General features: G+C 36.1%; 1 protein-coding gene across 1 annotated transcript in view; it reads left to right on the top strand.

The window, feature by feature from the left end:
• The window catches only part of CARNMT1 (carnosine N-methyltransferase 1), a 46,683-nt gene that overhangs the window by 12,893 nt on the left and 13,058 nt on the right, over positions 1-20,732 (top strand). The window contains exons 4-5 of the mRNA XM_001372623.5: positions 5,616-5,756; positions 8,083-8,261. Of these exons, the coding sequence (XP_001372660.3) occupies positions 5,616-5,756; positions 8,083-8,261 (320 nt within the window). The remainder of the gene's footprint in view (positions 1-5,615; positions 5,757-8,082; positions 8,262-20,732) is intronic.

Here is a 20,732-nt window from a genome sequence, read left to right as displayed (position 1 = left end):
CAATTTTCACAGTTCCTGTGTATTTACTTCCTGTGATCTTTTCTTTCACTCTTGTCTCTGCTATGCACAGTATGGTTATAGGTTTGATCTTTCCATTACCCTCAAGTTACCATTTCCATGTTCACGAACTTCAGAATTTCTTTATCTGGTTCTTTATTCATTATGACCCTTAATTTTGTTGTTCATTCCATGACCTCCAAACCTTTCATTCCCTTAGTACTTTCCCAGTTCAATTCAACCTTTTGTCTTGTCTTTGATCAAACCTTGGTAAACCTCACTTTTATATCCCTCCCAACATCTCTTTAGCACCTACTTAAATGTTCCTGAATACAACTAAAGGAAGTTAAAAAATACATATACTAGTCTAAGTCAGCTACAAATTTGTAATCAGATTTCAGTTGGGCCCTCTGTGCCATAAGACAGTCCTATAATTCCCTAGTTAATTTTCATTTTCGTTCCCCACAACAGTTCCAAATTTTTTAACTTGGAATTTATAGACCTCCAAAAGGTTTGTGAATAGATTCCAGGAGGTTCCATGAATTGGATTTTTAAAATATTTTGATAAACCAAATAATTGTTATATAATAACACATATATATTATAATAATAAACTATTGGTTTCCTTTGTAATCCTATGTAGTTTATTTTATGCACTTAAAAACATTATGTAGTTTGAAGGGCAGCTGGGCAGCTCAGTGGATTGAGAGCCAGGCCTAGAGACAGGATGCCCTAGGTTCAAATCTAGCCTCAGATGCTTCCTAGCTGTGTGACCTTGGGGAAGTTACTTAACCCCTAATGTCTAGCCCTTACCCCTCTTCTGCCTTGGAACCAATACACAGTATTGATTCCAAGACGGAAGGTGTAAGGGTTTGTAATAATTAAAATTATGAGGATGGTAGTAGCTTAATAACTTTACAAAGTAGTAGGAGTGGTAAAGAGAGGGAAAGGTAGGAAAGAGGTAGAGAGATACTTAACTTTCTAATCTATTGGCCACCATGATGGCTTGTGATTAAACCTGACATGGGTTCCTTCAGCTCTTCACCATCTAGTCAGAAGCCCCTTACTTCCTGCTGGGTCTCCCCTTTATAAGTTGTTTTCTCCACCCACTAGCTCTAACATGTCACATATCAGGAACCAACCATAGTTTCTAAATTTGCCTGGGCTGCCCTTTAGAATCAGTTTCCTGTCTAGTTGGTTCCTTGGTTCTTTAACTTCTTTTCTCCGGGGCCTTATCTATACCTGAATTTACTCAGTGTTCTGTGACTTCCAGATCATTGAGAGATGACGTTTAAAAAAAAAAGTGACCTAATGGAGAGAAACTTGCTTCTGACAGGTTATAAAAACAAAACAAAATATTATGTAGTTCGAATTTTTTTTTAGTATGCTAGAATTTAACACAGTAACAAAGTTGTTCTATTTATATTCCCCTTCTGAACTTCTTGTTTTCATCTGTATGTTACTCTCCTTGCTACTTCCTATTCTTTAAGGAACTAAAATAAAAAATTTCCTTTTTATTATAAATTTACCCAGTATCAACAAACATATGAGTATTTCATTATTCAAAGGGGATTTTTTTTTTAAACCCTTACCTTCCGTCTTGGAGTCAATACTGTGTATTGGCTCCAAGGCAGAAGAGTGGTAAGGGCTAGGCAATGGGGGTCAAGTGACTTGCCCAGGGTCACACAGCTAGGAAGTGTCTGAGGCCAGATTTGAACCTAGGACCTCCCGTCTCTAGGCCTGGTTCTCAATCCACTGAGCTACCCAGCTGCCCCCATTCAAAGGGGATTTTTAAAAAGATGATGTATGAAACTTAGGTAATTTGGGGTTTTTTTAAGTATTCTAAAATTTAGCACAGTAACAAAATGACTCTGTATACCCTTTAAAACTTGTTTTCATCTATATATTAGTATGGTTCATTAGTATCTTATTTTTTTTGCAGTTTTATCATTGCCCATTAATTTATCTTGCCTTCCTTCTAACATGTAAATGCATGGGCCATGTCTAAAAATTCATGCCTCATTTTATTCCTTTAATCAGTCACTTATGACAAGAAATGGATGGCATACTCCAAAAACATGATTGGTCACTGCATTTTGATGAGGTCTTTGGTATTTAAAGATTATTTTCTTCTACACTGTTGTGATCATCATGTAAATTATTCTCCCACTTCTACTCACTTCATTTTGTCGGTTTATATGAATTTTCTGAGATTTCTCTTAATCTATCATACTTGACCTTTGTTATGGTGTAATAATACCTATAAAAAAGTAATACACTTACTGAGGGTTTGTTGTCATTATAACTATGAACATAGTTTTATTCAGATATTATTCACTTGATTTTCTCAAAGAAAATAGTAATATTTCATAGTTTCCCTCTTTATTTTTTGTCAACCTTGTAAAACATAAACATAAGAACAAAAAATTTTGCCTTATGGATCTAAATGGTCTCTAGTCATTTCCACTACACTGTTCTGTTTACGTATTTATTCAAATAGGTTTTACTGATACCTTTTAGTTTTCTATTGTAATATTTTCTGAGTGTATAATAACACACAGTTAAATAAAACCAGCCTGCAAGGTGACTCATCTGACATGTATGACTGAGACTCATTCCTTTATTTTCTTATTTTCCCTGGGTCTGAGATTCTTAGTATTTACATCCAGTTGTCCTCTCTATGTATAACTATGCAAGTATGCATTTTTGAATGATAGATCTGAAGCAAAACACTTCTAAACTTGTTCTTTGACATATTTGCATTTTGCGTAAGCTGCAGTGCTATATAGGTTCATTCTCCTATTGTATATTTGGATCATAGAAAGCACTTTTTAAATAATGTCATTAACATGGAAAGATTCAAAGCCTTAACTGGTATGAGGAAAGAAAAGGTAGTGTTTCTCACTGTAGAAATATAACAGTCATTTTCCCTTTGATCTCTTAGGTACAACTTCTCAGCTAAATAAAAGAGTCTAATTCTCGCATGTATTTAATCCTTTTTTATTCTAAAAGTAGTATTTTTATTTTCACAAAAATGAACAGTGATTAATGCAGATAATCATCTGTGACCCCCTTGTTCTTTTTAAATACTTGAGATCCCAACTGAATGAAGTAAGATTTCAGTTCTGTTCTTTTTTTTTTTTTAAACCCTTACCTTCCGTCTTGGAGTCAATACTGTGTATTGGCTCCAAGGCAGAAGAGTGGTAAGGGCTAGGCAATGGGGGTCAAGTGACTTGCCCAGGGTCACACAGCTGGGAAGTGGCTGAGGCCAGATTTGAACCTAGGACCTCCTGTCTCTAGGACTGGCTCTCAATCCACTGAGCTACCCAGCTGCCCCCAGTTCTGTTCTTTTATAGGAATAAGTTTCCTCACTGAAAAAATTTACTAAATCCTGTTAATTCTTTTCTTTCTAAAGACTTGATTTTAGATGAGTGGGAAGTATTATTTTATAACAGGACCTTGTGTTTTGTGAATTAAATCCATGCTGATTCTATCAGGTGGTAGATAGCAAGATACTGTGCTTGTTTTTAAATGCCATCCCTTAATGAAAAAACACTTATCACCTAGGTAAATAATCTCCTTTTTTCTATTTGGGAATTGTTACATTCCCTTGCTTTCCCTCTTTGCTTTGGATCAGGGTTCTTCTTCTTTTCTCTATGGATCAAGAACATAATCCAGTAGCATATCTTCTTGGATTTTAGCCACATGAAAGGTTCCTTCTTGTGATTTCTTTTCTCAGTTCTTCCTATTCCATGTTTTTGTTCAGCTTAACTTTTCATTTTTTAATCCTTACCTTCTGTTTTAGACTCAATACTGTATATTGTATATATACAGTAAGGGCTAGGCAATGGAAATTAAGTGACTTGCCCTGGATCACACAGCTAGGAAGGGTCTGAAACCAGATTCAAACCCAGAACTTTCTGTCTTTAGCCCTGGCTCTCAATCCACTGAGTCACCTAGATGCTCCTCCCCACCCCCCAACTTACTTTCTGAAGGATTAAAGTTATACAGAAATTCTTTGAGGAGTCGTGGGTATACAAAAGACTAAAGTAACATTTTGGAGGACATGTGAGCACTGATACTCTCAGGGCAATAGAAAGAATAGTGGATTTGAAATCATAGGGCTTAAATTTAGGTTTGAATCCTGGTTCTAATATCAACTATTCTTGTGACCTTGAGCAAGTTACAAAACCTTTTGGGTCTTAATACAAAAGAACAGTTCTGCACCTTTTCTGTATATTTCATCTATATAGTCTCCCGAACATTTCATCTTTGGGTTTATGTTAGAAATCCTGAGAGAGAAACTGAGATGGATAGGGGTGGGAAATGTGAAGCAAGGTGTACTAAAGGTCGTTCTTTTTATCACCACCTTCTCTCTTTTTTCAGTTGCTGGCTCTCAGTGGGATAAGTAAGAACAAAGTCGTCAGGGAAAGGACAAAGGAAATTCTGTGACTTCTCTGAAACAACTCTTAACGTTCCTGGATTAGATATTTTAATTTTTAAAATAGGGAAATATTAAACTAAGTTATTTATAATAATTTTTACTCCAAGATACTTTATTATTTGTTTTGATGTTGGATATTCTAAATTTGGAAGACCTTTTCCCCCCTAATACATTTTTTTGAAAATCTTATTCAGTAATGTGAACTAGGCTTTCACACTAAAACTTTCCAATGTTAATTAGAGATGACAGAGGTTGGTGAGAACTATAAGCTTTGTTCAAATCCAGTTGCCCTTTTATTTTATTTTTCTAGTTGTTCCTTTAAAAAAAAAACCTGATTCTCCCCCTTTCCACCCCTCATCCCATATCCCAGGATGGAAGAGAAATCCAAATTTAAAACTCAGGTGATTTGCTAATGATTCCATTATTTTAAAAAATTTAACTTACAGACATTAAAGTTTATTTTAATGTCTGGGGAAATCTTTCATTTGTATGTTACTTCATGTAATTTAATTTTTATAGTTTACTAAGTTGCTCTGTCTAGTGCAAGCTTAGAAGTTTTAAACCAGTGTTCTGATGCTCTTGAGATATTTGGGGGAGTACAAAAAAACTTGAATTACAGAAATGGTAGCTTGGGGGGACTACTGTGTACTAAGCATTTAAACCATTTTTGGCATGAGTGCTTTAGATTGTTAAGTGATGTTTTACAGTAACAGACTTATTTGTTACTTTTTCTTATTTATCTTTTTGCTGTTGTTTTCTGGTGAAATCTCCCATTTAAGCCCTAGTGCAGCATGGGAGTTACCCTGAGTTCTTGAAGTTGATGACAGTAAACCCTGAAATATACCCAAGTTGGAAAAGCTTTGAATACATGCCTGATCTGAGGACTAATCTTGTCAAGTTTGGAAATGCTTATCAATTTGACCACATAATTAATTTTTTTGCCATATCCACCCCCAAAGAAAATCTATTGATAGTAACTTATATTCAACTTCTTAAAGTATTTAGGAGAAATATTTTATAAGAAATCACTTTCTTGGGGGGTGGGGTATAACTTTTGACAAGCCTACTTATTTTCTTAATTAGCATTTTTAATGGTAATATTGATTTTTTTAAAAACTCTTGTTTTACAGCATTAAGGGTTTGGACTTAATTGCTATATTTTATTTAATTTCAGGGATCCTTCCAAAGTAAATATTCTGGTACCTGGTGCTGGACTAGGAAGATTGGCCTGGGAAATAGCTATGCTAGGTTATGCTTGCCAAGGAAATGAATGGAGTTTTTTTATGCTCTTTTCTTCCAATTTTGTACTCAACAGGTATTTGTATTTACTTTCTACTTGAGATGTAAAATTCCTAGAGAAGAATAACATGTTGCTTGCTTATGTGAATTTTCATGCATATTTTAGATGCTCCTTATTTTAAAATCACTTTGCATATAAAAATATTTTTTTATCCAAACACTTAAGATTTAAATGTTGGGATAGAATAAATAACTGTAAGGAAATGAATGATATTGTAGATCTGGAAGAGGCATTGGTCATTGGTCTAACAACACATTTTTGCAAATGAGGAAATTTAAGATTTAGAAGCTTAAATGACTTTTCCATGGTAACATGGGTAATACAGTAGCAGAACTGGAATTTAAATGCTAGTTTTCTGACTTCAAATCCAGTGTTCTTTCTACCATACCACACTGTTTTCAAGTCCGATAGGTAGTCTTTATACAGAATAATTGAATTCTTTTTGTGGGGGGAGAGGACTTTAGGAATTAGATATTTTTATTGCACCTGTAAAATTTAGTGTTCAGTCCCATGAGAAAAAAGGTCAAGGTAAATAAGATGATTCCTCAAGAGGAGACCTCAGAAACCATCTACTCCAAGCAGTATTTGGAAAAAAGGTTTTCCTCTACAATATACCTGACCAGTGGTGGTCATTTATAGTCTTTGCTTGAAGACCTTATGTGAGAAAAAAACCACTCTTAACTCTTCATTCCACTTATAAAAGAAAAAAAACAACAACTTTTTAACAGTATTGAGCTTGAATTTGTTTCACTGGAAGTTATACTCATTGTTCCTTCTTCTGCCATGTGGTGGTAAGCCATACTTGACTAAATTCATATAATCAACATCACTTAGTTGAACAAACCTATCAATCAGGCCACTGGGGTTAAAAATGCTACTTTTTAAAATCTAGAACATCAGTGAGTGTTAAATTATCTCCTTAAAGACTCAATTAAGGAGGATATTAACCAAGAATTTTGGAGTTTTGATACCAACAGTCTTAAATTTGTATACTAGAAATTTGTCTAATTTTGAATCACTGCTATCTTTTTTTAAAAACCCCTTACCTTCCATCTTAGAATCAATACTGTGTATTGGTTCCAAGGCAGAAATGTGGTAAGGACTTGGCAATGGAGATTAAGTGACTTGCCCAGAGTTACACTGGTAGGAAGTGTCTGAGACCAGATTGCTACCTTTAAAAGGAACACACTATGCTACTTTAGTCTAAAGGACAAAATAGTAGAGTGGATACAGGGAATATACTTCAATTCAGGGAGACCTTGGTTCATTCAAATCCCACCTCATATTTACTAGCATTGTGACTCTAGGTAAGTCATTTAATGGCTCTGGGTCATATCTTTATTCATATCTTTAAAACGAGAGTCTTGGACTTGATGGCCTTTCCAACTCAAAATCTGCAATCCTTTGATCTTTCCATTTTCTAATTCTTAGGTGCTCACATTTCCAAATTTGAGAATTTAAGTAGTAGTAAAGTAGTGTCTAGTAAATTTTTTGATTATGTTTTGTATCATATTTTAGAATAATGAACAATATAGTGAGAAGAGCACTGGATTTGGAGTCATAGGATTTGAGCTTAAATTACAGTGCTACTACTTGCCACCTATGTGACCTTGGGTAATTCAGTTAAGCTAAAGTTGCTTCATTTATTAAATTAGGGGATATGACTTAGGTGGAGGCAGCAAGTTGGCTTAGGCATGGAGTCAGGAAGATCTGAGTTCAAAAATGGCCTCAGACTTAGCTGTGTGACCCTGGACAAATCACTTAAGCTCTGTTTTCCTTAATATACTGGAGAAGGAAATGACAAAATACTCCAGTATCTTTGCCAAGAAAACCCCATGGGATCCAGAGAAAGAACTGTGGAACCAGAAATGCATTAGAAAAGTATATGCTCGATCATATAGTGCAATAGGGATGTGATTAAGTTTTTTATGTTAAAGGATCACTCTACTGCAAATATGAATAACATAGAAATATGTTTTGAACAATGATACATGTATAACCCAGTGGAACTGCATATTGGCTTTGGGAGGGGGAGAGAGAAAGGGAGGGGGGATTATGAATCATGTAACCATGGAAAAATATTCTAAAAAGAAATTAAAAATAAAAAGAAATTTTAAAAAAGAAAACCCTATGGGCAGTAATATTGCCTTGCTGTGGTCCATGGGGTCACAAAGAGTTGGACACAACTGAATGACTAAATAACAACTACTTAAGTCCCTTCTGGTTCTAATTTAAGTTACATCTAAAATATGTCTCATCAAAAACAGTATTTTAGTGTTAAATAAATAATTCCTTGGGTAAAATATTTAGTTAAAACAATGAAATTTTCATGTTTTTGCAGATGTTCTGAAATTAATACACATAAACTTTATCCTTGGATTCATCAGTTTAGCAATAACAGAAGATCGGCTGATCAGATTCGACCAGTCTATTTTCCTGATGTTGATCCCCATAGCCTTCCTCCTGGTTCTAATTTTTCTATGACAGCAGGAGATTTTCAAGAGATATACTCAGAATGCAGTAAGTTCAAATCAAACAATTACAATAAATTATATCTCTATTCTAAATAAGATGAATCAGAATATAGCTTAGATCAATTCTTTTATTGACAAAATTTAGTTCAGTAAGTATATAGTAGTATTAAGTAATTTTGCAAGACGTTGGAGATAAAAAAAAAACCATTTCTTGCTTTTGAGAGCCCTATACCCAAGTTATAGAGCTAAGAAAGAACAAGGTATTTGAGGGATCATAGTTCAGACTGGCTAGAAGTGCTGTTTTGTTTTCTAGTACAATGTTAAATAGGGTTGGAAAAGGGTAGGTTGGAGTCATATTATGAGGGACCTTAATTTTCCTACTAAAGAAATTTTACTTTATTTATGATAGGGAAGCATTAGTAGTTTTGGAGGAGAGTTCATTTTCGTTGAAGAAATATTTATGAAATGCCTAACATGTTCAAGACAAAAATGAAATAGTTTCTGCCCTCATGGAGTTTATATTGTGAGAATTTACAATGTACATAGATAAGTAATAAAAAGTAATTTGTGGAGAAGGGAAGAGCTCTAACAACTAGTCATGGAAAAGAGTAGGAATGGCCTTCTGAAGCAAGTGAGCTGAGCCTTGAAAGGACTACAAATTCCAAAAGGAAGTCATATAGTAGAACATTCTGGGAAGGAAAACATTTAATGTGAACTCACAGATGCAAGAGAGAGGAAATGTCATATGTAAGAAATGACAAATAGAACAGTTTGGCTAGAGTACATAATATATCAGGAGAGGAATAAGGAATTAGGAAAGAGGCAGATTTTGAAGTATTTGAAATGCCACATAGAAGGGCTTGTATTTTATTTTAGAGGCAATAAGGAGCCAAAAAACTTATTTAATAGGAAAGTGACTTGTACTTTGCGAATCTCAGCTTGTCAGCCAGATGGAGGATGGATTGGAGAGGGGAAGATTGGAAGTAGGAAGCCCAGTTAGGAGGCTGCAGTAGCCCAGACAGAAGGTAATAAGTTCCTGAACTAGATAGTGACCTTGCAAATAGTTAAAGGATGAGGTGGGATGGGGCAGAGCCAAGATGCTTGCTTAGTAGCCGCGAAAGTTGAATCCACTCTGATAATCTTTCCAAACCAATGTTTAAAAAGCACCTCAAAATGACACGAATAAAAAATCAACAGTAAGGCTAAGTGAGGGAGCTCTCCTGCTGAGCACAACTTGAAAGGTAGGCAGAGAAAGTCAATTTTCACAAATAAGGGGGAAATGGAAGCAAAACTGCACACAGTGAAGTGCTAGCTGCCTCATGCCCTCCCAACCCCAACCCTACTGCGCCAGGTTCCAAGCCTAGGCATAGGGCATCTTTGGGATCCTGGGATCCTGCTGTAAAGTTAGGGAAGAGAGATCCTGCATTTAGAAGAGAAACCAGTCTCATGGAGAGATCAGCTGAAGAGAGCGGAGGAGGGGCAGGGAGTGCCAAATGTAATGGAAGAGATTATCTTAAGAAATGGAGGGCAGGAGACTAGAATGAGATTGCTTCAATAAAGTGGCAAGGTGCCTCCTTCAGCAGAGTCCAGGGCTCCCGAGATCAAATCTATCTCTATAGGGCAAGATGATCCCTTGTGATTCTGCTTCCCAAAGGGGCATTAACTGTTAGCCTTTCAGGGTTTTAGACATTGCCAACTGCCAAGGAGAAGATGACACTTTCCTGGGTCAGAAGGTACTGAGTTACTGGGTTCTGAAAATCAAACCCTCTAGTGGTGAGAAGTGTGACAAACCCAGGTTTTTGAGAGGTCACAGGAGAGGACAGGATTTCAGCTTGAAATCCTGTCTCAGTGATTTCAAATCCTAATCCCCTTTGTTATATTATCTAGAGACAGGCCCAAACCCAAAGCCCTAATTTTCAAATGATTTTTTGGGATCAAAGTAGGAAAGGAAATGGCATAGGTATGAGGGAGAAAAATGGGAAATGGGTAAAAGGAAGCCCTAAAGATTTTCCCCTCTTGCAGATTTCAGAGTCTGGAGGCCAAAGGCTTCTCAGCCCTGGCCTCTCCTTTTTGCCAACTGCTTTCTTGCTTCTACTCTTAAACTATCTAAACCTTAAAAGTACAAGTAAAGAGACAAGTAAGGGAGAAAGAGAAGAATGCCCCAGGAAAGGATCTGGATGACTGGTCGGTCCAAATCCACAATCCCTCTTGAGGATTTTGAATAGCTGTAGTTGAGAGTCTTAGTGGAGATATTTCAGGGTCTCAGAAGGGAAAACAGATCTCAAATGGATGGGCTCTTTATCAGCTTTCAGGAAATGCACATTTCTCCTCCACCTCCCAGGCTGGAAGAAAACAGTTCCTATCAGTTGGCTCTGAGTTCTGATTCCTCCTCAGAACCCTCAGCTTTCTCCTCGCCCTTCCTCCACTCTCTCTTCAGCTGATCTCTCCGTGAGACTGGTTTCTCTTCTAAATGCAGGATCTCTCTCCCCTACTTTATACTGCCTACACAACAACAGAGCACCCTACACCCCAGACCCACCCCCTTGAAGTCCCAAGCCCTGGCACCAGACCCTATTGAGGCCTGGAAGGATGTCTTTAGCATATGGCTTGTTCAAGCTTGTGCTATCCTGAAGCCCTTAACTCCAGGGAAAAATAGCTCAGAGTGCTGCACCCTGTAAGCCATCGACAGAGGAGTCGGAATCATCAGCTTTTAGAATTCCCAGCCCATAAGCAAAAAAGGCTGGAAAAATGAACACCTAAACATAGAAAATTTCAATAGTGACAAAGAGCAAGGCACAGAGTCAGTAGGGGACAGTGATATCCAAGCAACCATATACAAAACTACAAAAAAAAAAAAGAAGGGAATTGGTCTCAGGTGCTGGAAGGACTCAAATTCAAAAATGAAATAAAACAGGTGGAAGAAAAATGGGAAAAATAAATGAAAGTAATACAAAAAGAAAATAACAGCTAAAAGCAAAATTGGTCAACTGGAAAAAGAGGAAGAAATCCAATGAAGAAAAAAGTTTCTTGAAAAGTAGAATGGACCATATGGAAAAGGAGGATCAAAAGGTCATGGAAGAAATTCAGTTCTTAAAAATTAGAATTGGGCAAATAGAAGCTAATGACTTTAGGAGACACCAAGAAACAATAAAACAAAATCCAAAGAATTAAAAAAGAAAAGAAAATAGGAAGTATTTCACTGAAAAAAAAAATACCAACTGACCTGGAAAATAGATCTAGAAGAGATAATTTAAGAATTATTGGACTACCTGCAAGTCATAATAAAAAAAAAAAGCATAGACATCGTAGTATAAGAAATTATCAAAGAAAACTGCCCTGATATTTTTGAACAAGAGGGTAAAATAGAAATAGAAAGAATCCAAAGATCACCTCCTGCAATAAATCCCAAAAAATTTCCAGGAAAGTTATAGCCAAATTCAAGTGCTCCCAGGCCATGGAGAAAATACTTCAAGCTGTCAGAAAGAAACAATTCAAATATCATGAAGTTCCAGTCAAGATTACACAGGATTTGGCAGCTTTCACTTTGAAGGATCAGAAGGCTTTGGAATATGATATTCTGGAAGGCAAAGGAAACAAGTTAACATAAAAACTTGACTATATTCTTTTAGGGGAAAATGTTGTCATTTAATAAAATAGATTTCCAAACATTCCTGAAGAAAAGATAAGATTTAAATAAAAAATGTAATGTCCAAATACAAACTTTAAGAGAAGCATAAAAAAAGGTAAATAAGAAAAAAATTAAGGGATTCAATAAGGTTGAATTGTTTATATTCCTATATGGAAAAATGATTGCTATAACTCTTAAAATTTTTTGTCACTATCATAGTAGTTAGAAGTATACAGTCAGAGGATACGATAATAAACTTTTTAGGATGTTATGCAAAAAAATAGGGGTGAAAAAGAGGATTACATTAAGAAAAATAGGAAGGGAGAAGTAATATGGGGTAAATTATATCACAAAAAGATTCATGGGGGTAAAAAAAAATTTATTACAATGGAGGGGAGGATGAGGGTGGTGATGGGTAATACTTAAACCTTACTCTCATTGTTGGCTCAAAGAGGGAAGAACAGCCAGATTCATTGGGGTATGGAATTCTATCTTACCCTGTAGAGAAGAGGAAAACCAGTTGGAGGAGAATACACAGATAGTTATCATAACTGTGAATGTGAATTGGGATGAAATAGTGAAAGGGGAAGAGGCAGTAGGTAGGAAAGAGATTGTGAAGGTAGAACCAATAAGACAGGGTGGCTACTGATGAGATAAACAGGGTCAAAGGGTATATCTTCCTCTCTGCCCCCCTTATATAGGAAGCCTTTCTTTAATTGTTATTGCCTTCTCAATGTTGATTATTTTCCACTTGTCTTGCATTTGTCTTATTTGTACATAGTTTTGCATATTTTCTCCCCTATTAGATTGTGAGATAAGAGTTGATAAAGAGTTGGATCTGAAGTATGGGGAAGAATAATCAGTTCTATTTTGGACTTGCTGAGTTTGAGGTACCTGTGGGAAATCTGGATGCAGATGTTTATCAAATAATTGGTAATACAGGACTGGAACTCCAGAGAGACAACTGGATATGTAGATTTGGAAGTCATCTATGTAAAGGTTAAAATTAATGGTTGGATGATGATTATATGAAATTATGTGTTTGCCAGTATTTATTATATCTTGAGTCAGAAATATATTTACAAATAGAGAGGAAACAATAAAGAAGAGACATATGAGGGAGATAGTGAAGTTATCTATCCTATCAACCTAAATGTTTTGTTCTAGTTCTGCTTAATATAGGAAGAGATTAATTAGCTATCAACCAGGAAGGCTGGTAATGAATAGCCACACAGCCTCCTCCAAGATGGAAGCTAGTCTCTCCAGAAGCTAGGAAAGGGGTCAGCCTTTTACTCAACCAATGAAGTAATCCAAGAGTCAATCCAAGTAGTAGCCAAGCTCCAAGCCCACAATCCAAGTTGTAGTCTCTAATGAAACTCCCTCAAAGATTATCTAAGACTATCTCCAAAAGACAGTCTCTTCAGACTATCTTTTCAAAGACAATCTGCTCTGAAAATGTTCAGGGCTTGCTTTTTATGGTGACTTCTTGTCCTTTCTTTCCCCTCTTCACAGGGACCAGTCACAATTTCCAAATTGTCTAGCACTGTGGAAACTGTCTAGCAGTGTCTGTAGGATTGACTTCTCACCTTCTGAAGGTTAAGTTCTCATCAAAAAGATTCACAGATTCCCAGCTGATTGAATTTCTAAGGGTGTGAATTCTCTAAGTACCTTGCTAGCTTCTCACCTAGTTCTAAATAGGGTGTTTAATCTTTGTTGATTCAATTCAAAAGTAGACAAGGGGGAGTTAATCCTGTCTTCAGTCTAGTGAGGTACTATGTAGGGGTACTTAAGTTAGTGTTAAGTCAGGATAGATAATAAAGAATTCTCTTTCACACCTGCATAGAGTTAATTGAATCCATAATAGCTGATGAAATCACCAAAGAACAACAGAGAGAGAGAAGATACCAGGGCCTAGGACACTTCTGTGAGGGATGTGTGTGCCTAGAAAATGGAACATTATATATTAAAGCAAAGCACACTGAATAAAGAAGTGGCTAGATAAATAAGAGAATCAAAAGAGAGCAATATCTTGACAATCCAGGAATGGGATAGTACATAGGAAAAAGTAAAGTACCCAAAATAAAAAACTGCTTTCAAGATCAAGAAGTATAGAAAATGAGAAAAAGTCTTTAGTAATTAGAAGATTTTCTTGTTATCTTGGAGAAAATCCATCTCAGTCATGTGAAGGTTTCTGGCATGCAAATTGTAAGGAGTTGAGACTTTGAGGAGGGGTTGAAGAGATAGGAGTAAGTATAAAGAGCTTTTACTAGGAATTTGGCTGTGAAAGGAGATAGGGCTGTGACAGAGAAAAAAATCCATCAGCAAGCATTCATGTTCCTGCTGTGTGCTAGGCACTATACATACAATGGGAATACAAAGAAGATAAATAACAGCCCCTGCTCTTCAGGAGCTCATAGTCTAATGAAGACAACATGTAAATAGCTATGTTGAAGCAAAATATACACAGGATAGAATGGGGATAATTAGTAGGTGGAAGAAACCAGCAGTTAAGGTAAATCAAGAAAAGTTTTTGTATTGGAACTTAAAGGAAGCTAGAAGGAAGAGAACTCTAGGCAAGTCAGAAAGCCAGTGAAGATGCTTGGTGATAGAGTGCTCTATATGTGAAACACCAAAGATGATAATGTTATTGGATTATAGAGCATGTTGAAGTGAATAAGGTATAAGAAGACTGGAACAGTAGGAAGGGACCAGGTTGTGAAGAGCTTTGAATATCAAATAGAGAATATTTATACTTAATGCTAGAAATGTAAAAAGCCACCGAGGAATGAATATGAGAGTGACATAATCAAACTTGAACTTCAGGAAGGTCATTTTGACAACTAAGTGGAATTTTAGCTGGAGTAGGGGAAGACTTGAGGTCAAGAGACAAGCTAGCAGGCTATTTTCAGTATGAGGTAATAAAGACTTGTACAGGTTAGTGGCAAGGTCAGAGAAAGAAGGGAGCATAAAAGAGATGTTACAAAGTTAAAATTATAAAAAATTGTATATGGAGGGTGAAAGAAGGTGAGTAATCAAATATGACACCCAGTTGTGAGCCTGGGTGACTTAAGATGATGATTCCCTCAATAGTAATAGGGAAGTTTGGCAGAGGGGAGGTTTGGGAGACAGAGGGGAAATGAGGAGTTTAGTTTGTGTTGTGGAGTTTAAAATATCTATGGAACATCCATTTGGAAATGTGAGCCTGGATATTAGGGCTATATAAGTATATAGAATCATCAGCATAGGGATAATAATTGAATCTGTGGCAACTGATAAGATCACCAAGGGAAATGGGGAAATAGAAGAAGCTATAGAACAAGAGTCCTGATGGATGCCTATAGTTGCCTAGCAAAGGAGTCTAAGAAGGAGCAATTAGATAGGAAGATAGCTAGAATAGTATAGTGTCACCAAGATCTAAAAAGAAACTATCAAGAAGAGGGTGATCAATAAATAGTATCAAAGTTGTGGAGAACTCAAGAATGATGAGAAATGAGAAAATGCCATTAAGATTTGGCAATTAAGGAAGGGAGGAGGGTAGAGCCAAGATGGTAGAGGAGGTACACAGACCCATCCGATCTCTACCAAATTGCCCTCTAAACAACTATGATAACAATGCCTGAAAATGAATTCTGGAATAGCATAACCCACAAAAGACGTAGAAGACCGACATGAAAGATCTGTTGCACTGGGGTGGAAATAGAGCACACCAAAGCAGGCCCTCACTGTGGCAACAGATCTTGGGGTGACTGAATGGCAAAGGCTTTTTGAGCTCTCAGCCACGGGTGATGAGGAGAGTCAGACAACTGCCCAATAGGAGATTAGATGGATCCCTTTGCTGTCTGGGTGCAAGACTCTTGTCACATTGCCCATGCACAGATCCAAGTTGCAGTCATGGGTCAAAATCTCAGATTGAGAAGGAGCATTAGTACACATTAGTACTTGCAGCCACAGGGATAAAGGTGGAACACAGGCCAGGGTCGTATTAATATGTCTCTTTAAATCATACCACCTTGGAACAACTGAAAGCTAATAGATCCCCAGATCTAGCTCTGAAGTCAGCTGCATGAAGAGCCTGAAGGTTGGAATAGTACTCCTTTCATCACAGGAACAGAGCCCAACTTTAACAGTTTTTAAGTTAAAAAAAAAAAGAAAGAAAAAATTTAGAAAATGAGAGAAACAACAACAAAAAGAAACACAACATAGAAAATTATTTTAATGACAGGGAAGACCAAAATGCAAGATAACAAATACAATACTGCTGCCTTCAAAGCTTCCAAGAAACATGAATTGATCTAGTCCAACAATACCAATTAAGCACCTACTTGTCTGCCAGGCATTATATACTATAATAGATACTGTGGATACAAATACAATGAATAAAATAAATTCTAGCCATCATCCTGGAAATCAGCCCCTGTGAAGTTGCAGCCTAGCTACTGCTCCTGTAGTGCTGCAGCCATAACTATTGAAGACCCAGAAAATCAATTTCATCACCAAAGCCCTTGGCATTGTCAAATGATTATGGATCAGGTATTGATATGTTTTTATCACTGAAATAACATTTAAGAAGTATTTCCATGTACTTTGCTGCTGTAATCTAAGGATTATGGGACCTCTCCATGACTTGGAAACTTTAATATGTTGTCACCATTAAAATGGGAATTCCTTGAGAGCAAAGAAAATCTTTTCTTTTTGTATTTACAGTGCTTTATCCATAGCAAGTCCTTAATGCTTCATTCATTCAATAATAGGAAATTGATTGCTCCTTGAAGCAGTTTATTCTATTTTTTAAGTACCTTTTTTATGCCACTCATTTTTTCACTAACTGAACCATCATCTCATTGCTGCCATCATTGAACCAATCCTTGTAATGAAGGGAAAAATCAGTAAACAAAAACAACTGACAAAAGTCCTGTGTATGACAGTATGTGCAACATTTAGTTCCTAAATTCTTCCACTTCTCTACAGAAAAGAAGAAAGTGTGTTTTGTGAACTCTTCTCTGAGACTAGCATTATTCATTTAATTTCTGAGATTAGCTACTTTTAGTATAGTTTTGTTTGCAATATTTTACATATATTGTTCTGTATACTTCTGCTTAGTTAACATTAGTTCATACATGTTTCATGGAATTCCTTATATTCATTATTTCTTATGATGGAGTGGTATTCTATTCATGTACCACAGTTTGTTCAGCCATAATCAGTGATTTTCTGCTTTTTGCTTTCCAATTTTTGCTGCCACTAAGAGTACTGGGCATTGGGCAGCTAGGTTGATACAATGGATATAGTGCTTGGCTTGGAGTCAGAAATACTCACCTTCCTGAGTTTAAATCTTACTAGCTGTGTTACCCTAGGCAAGCCACTTAACCCTGTTTACTTCAATTTCCATGTCTGTAAAATGAGCTGGAGAAGGAAATGGCAAACTCCTCCAGTATCTTTGTCAAGAAAACTCCCAATTGAGCTCACACAAAAAACTGAAAATGACTCAACAACAACAAATAGTACCACCAAATATTTTGGTGTATATGAGGTCTTTTTGTCTTTGACCTTGGGTTATGTGCCCTAAAATGGATAGGAACTTTTGTCATGTAGAAACCATTGGGAATTTTACAGAAATTCAAGCTCCTTTTCTTGGCATTCACAGTCTGACATCTAGATCTCTTGCCTTATTTCATATTGCTTCCTTTGATACACTTTGTTTAGCTAATTCAAACTGTGTGCTCTGTCCCCTAAACATGCTCTGAACTCACGTCTGTGCCCTATTTCACAGTGATGACTTTATCTTTTTTTTTTACAGTGATGACTTTATTAAAAAATGCCCTTACTCCCAGCCTCACTTACTGAATTTCTGTCCATCCCACAAGCCCATTTGGATACCATTGTTTCTGTGAGGCCTCTCTTGATCTCTGTAGTCGTCCAGTCCCTCCAAAAATTCTTGCATAGGTTTAATCACCTATGGGGGGAGAATAGAAAATAAGGGTATGAGGTTTAAGGACTAGAGAAGAAGAGGCATGAATTGAACAGACAAGAGACACAGAGAGGCAGATCTTTAGCATGTCAGCAGGCCAGCACATACAGAGAGTGTCTGACCACACTGCACTGTTTATTATAGGTTTCTTGCATTGAGGGTTTTTGGGATGTCAAACAAGGGAAACAGTAAAGGTATTAATATAATATTGGCATCCAATTACAAGATAAAAGAACGAGTTGCAACACAATTGTAAAGCCAGGTGTTCAGGAATAGTATTTAGTAAATCTATCATTCCTAGTGAAAATACTTATCCCTTGTGGAAACCCTGGTTCAGACCTATTTAAATGGAAAGTCAGGCCTCTGTGTTTCCAAAAGATCCCTTCAATATGTCTGCCATCAGCTGCAGCTCTTCACAATAACAGAGTCTTAATTTTTAAGTTCAACAAAATTTAAGTCCACTCCAATTTAAGGATTCAGAGATCAATCATGTGAAATTTCAGAAATATATCTATAAGTCTGAACACTTTGCTTATTAAAGTCAGCTTTTGAATACATCTTTAATATCGCTATGGTTCTTTATAACTGAAACCCTTCAATCTTTCTTGTTAGTGAATCCTTTTCCTTTGAATTTCTTACTCTTTTTGCATTTATTGTGTAATATTGTTTAATACAGTTCTATTTCTTATTTTCCTTTTAGACTAAAAATTCCCTGTAGGCAGAGGCCATGTCTTACCTAAGCTTTGTACCTTATCTGACTCCTCAGGTATACAATATAAATATTTGCATGAAGGAAAAAAATAGTTTTGAATTGTGCTTTGTGTTTTTCAAAGTGACTTTAACATTCATTATCTTAATTGATCTTTATAACAGCCCCACAAGGTAGGTGATGAGGAGTACCTTATCACTATTTTACAGATTAATAAATTGCAATTTGTCAACCCAATATCATACAGCTGGTAAGGGCTAGAACCTAGGCTTTCTGAATCCTACTCTTTACCCAATACTAATAATATTTTGTAATATTTTGGAGAAACATTTTCCACCCAACTGGCCCCAAAATTTGGCACATATGACATAGCTAAAACTATATACTATTTTTTAATATTATGCCCACACCATTCAATTCTACCTTTCTCATTGATCTGAATAGATAGGCTCCTTGTATACTATACCATAGCCTCTTTAAGAGTGGAAATCCATTTTCCCTGAGGTTTCTTTTGCCCACTTTGACTCCTAATTATCAGAAGCGCAAGCACATGAGTATACTTTAAAAGTAATTTCTGTTAATATGAAATAAATGCATTCTTACTTTATAGTCTCTCTGAAATCTGCTCTAAATCAGTTGTTAATCTTGGTACAAATTAGAATTTTAAATGTAAAATATCTTTTTTTATCTTAACTGATTTAAAGAAAGGGAAGAGTGAATTAGAAAATTTTTAAAAGGTATTTTAAGACTTCACTCACTATACTTTCTAAAAATAATTTGCACATTGATTATCTTATCATAGCTATAATCTCTCTTATAGACAAATAATTTGATTAATCAGTTTGATATCTTGATTGTAGCAATGGCAAGATTTTAGCTTCAATTGCCCAAATATTGTCAATTTTACCTTTATTTATAATATCTCACATATATCCTCTTCTTTCCTTTGACATTGCCACCATCCTGGTGCAGGCCCTTCATCATCTCACACATGGACTATTGCAATAGCCTTCTGATTAGTCTCCCTCACTCAAGCCTCTTTACTCCAGTCCAGCTTTCATTCAACTATCAGATTGATCTTCCTTAAGTTCAAGTCTGACCATGTCACACATACATATATACACATCCCATCCTCCCATTCAGTAAACATCAATGACTTCTTATTACCTGCAGGATCACATGTAAAATCTTTTAACTTTTAAAGTCTTATTTATAACTTGGCCTCTTCCTAGCTTTCTAATCTTCTTCCATTTTACTCCTCTCATACTCTGTTCCACTGACACTGACCTCCTTGCTATTCTTTACACAAGATACTCTTATCTTTAGATTCCTGACATTGTTATTGACCATCTGCTATATATGGATTTCTCCCTCCTCAACGTTGCCTCATTTCTCTGGCTTCAAGTTTCAGCCAAAGTCTCACTTTCTACAGGAATCCTGTCCTCATTCCCCTCAATGCTAATTTCAGCCATCTTTTGATGATCTATTTATCTTACCTATATCTTTTTTGTACATAGTTATTCACATGTTGTCTTTCCTATAAGACTGAGCTTCTTGAGAGCAAGGACTGTTTTTTGTTTTTCTTTGTATTCCCATCACTTAGCACAATACCTAGCACATAGGGGACATTTAATAAACAATTGTTACTTTAAATTTCCTTCTATTATATGAAGAATTTATAATTCTAGAAGAGATAATTTAATGATTAATTTTTTAAATGTGGTTTTATAGACAAAACAAATTCTTTAACTAATGTAATAATTTGTGTTGGACTTTGGAATTATAGTCTCAGACTACTTTCCCTTGACAGAGGAAACACATAGGCCTTTATCTACTATAGGGCTGGACCCCTTGGTCATAGACTTGATGGTAGTATTTATCTCTTTCTTCTTTTTCCCTTCCAAAGGAAAGAGACTTTTCTTAAGTCTCCATCTTGTTTAAAGTAAAAAAGTTACTACAGCCCTTGGTAAGCTATAGTCTGGGCATTATTGTTCCTGCCTTTCTCCAAAAGAACTTAGAATTTGAGTGACACAGAGAGGATGCCAAATGCTTTGGTTTAGTCCTGCCTCCAATTGTCATCCTTATTCCTCTAAGGCTAATTAAAAAGTTGTTTCCATACTAGAATAACTAAAGCTACTAGGGCAGTCCAAAGATTCCTGAGGTACTTATGAGCCTTCCACAAAGCAAGAATGAGTCTCAAATACAGTATCCA

Source organism: Monodelphis domestica, chromosome 7 (assembly GCF_027887165.1).
Source record: "Monodelphis domestica isolate mMonDom1 chromosome 7, mMonDom1.pri, whole genome shotgun sequence".
In the NCBI taxonomy this organism is placed as follows: domain Eukaryota; kingdom Metazoa; phylum Chordata; class Mammalia; order Didelphimorphia; family Didelphidae; genus Monodelphis; species Monodelphis domestica.
Note: the sequence above shows the minus strand (reverse complement) of the source record. Positions and strands in the feature narration are given on the sequence as shown.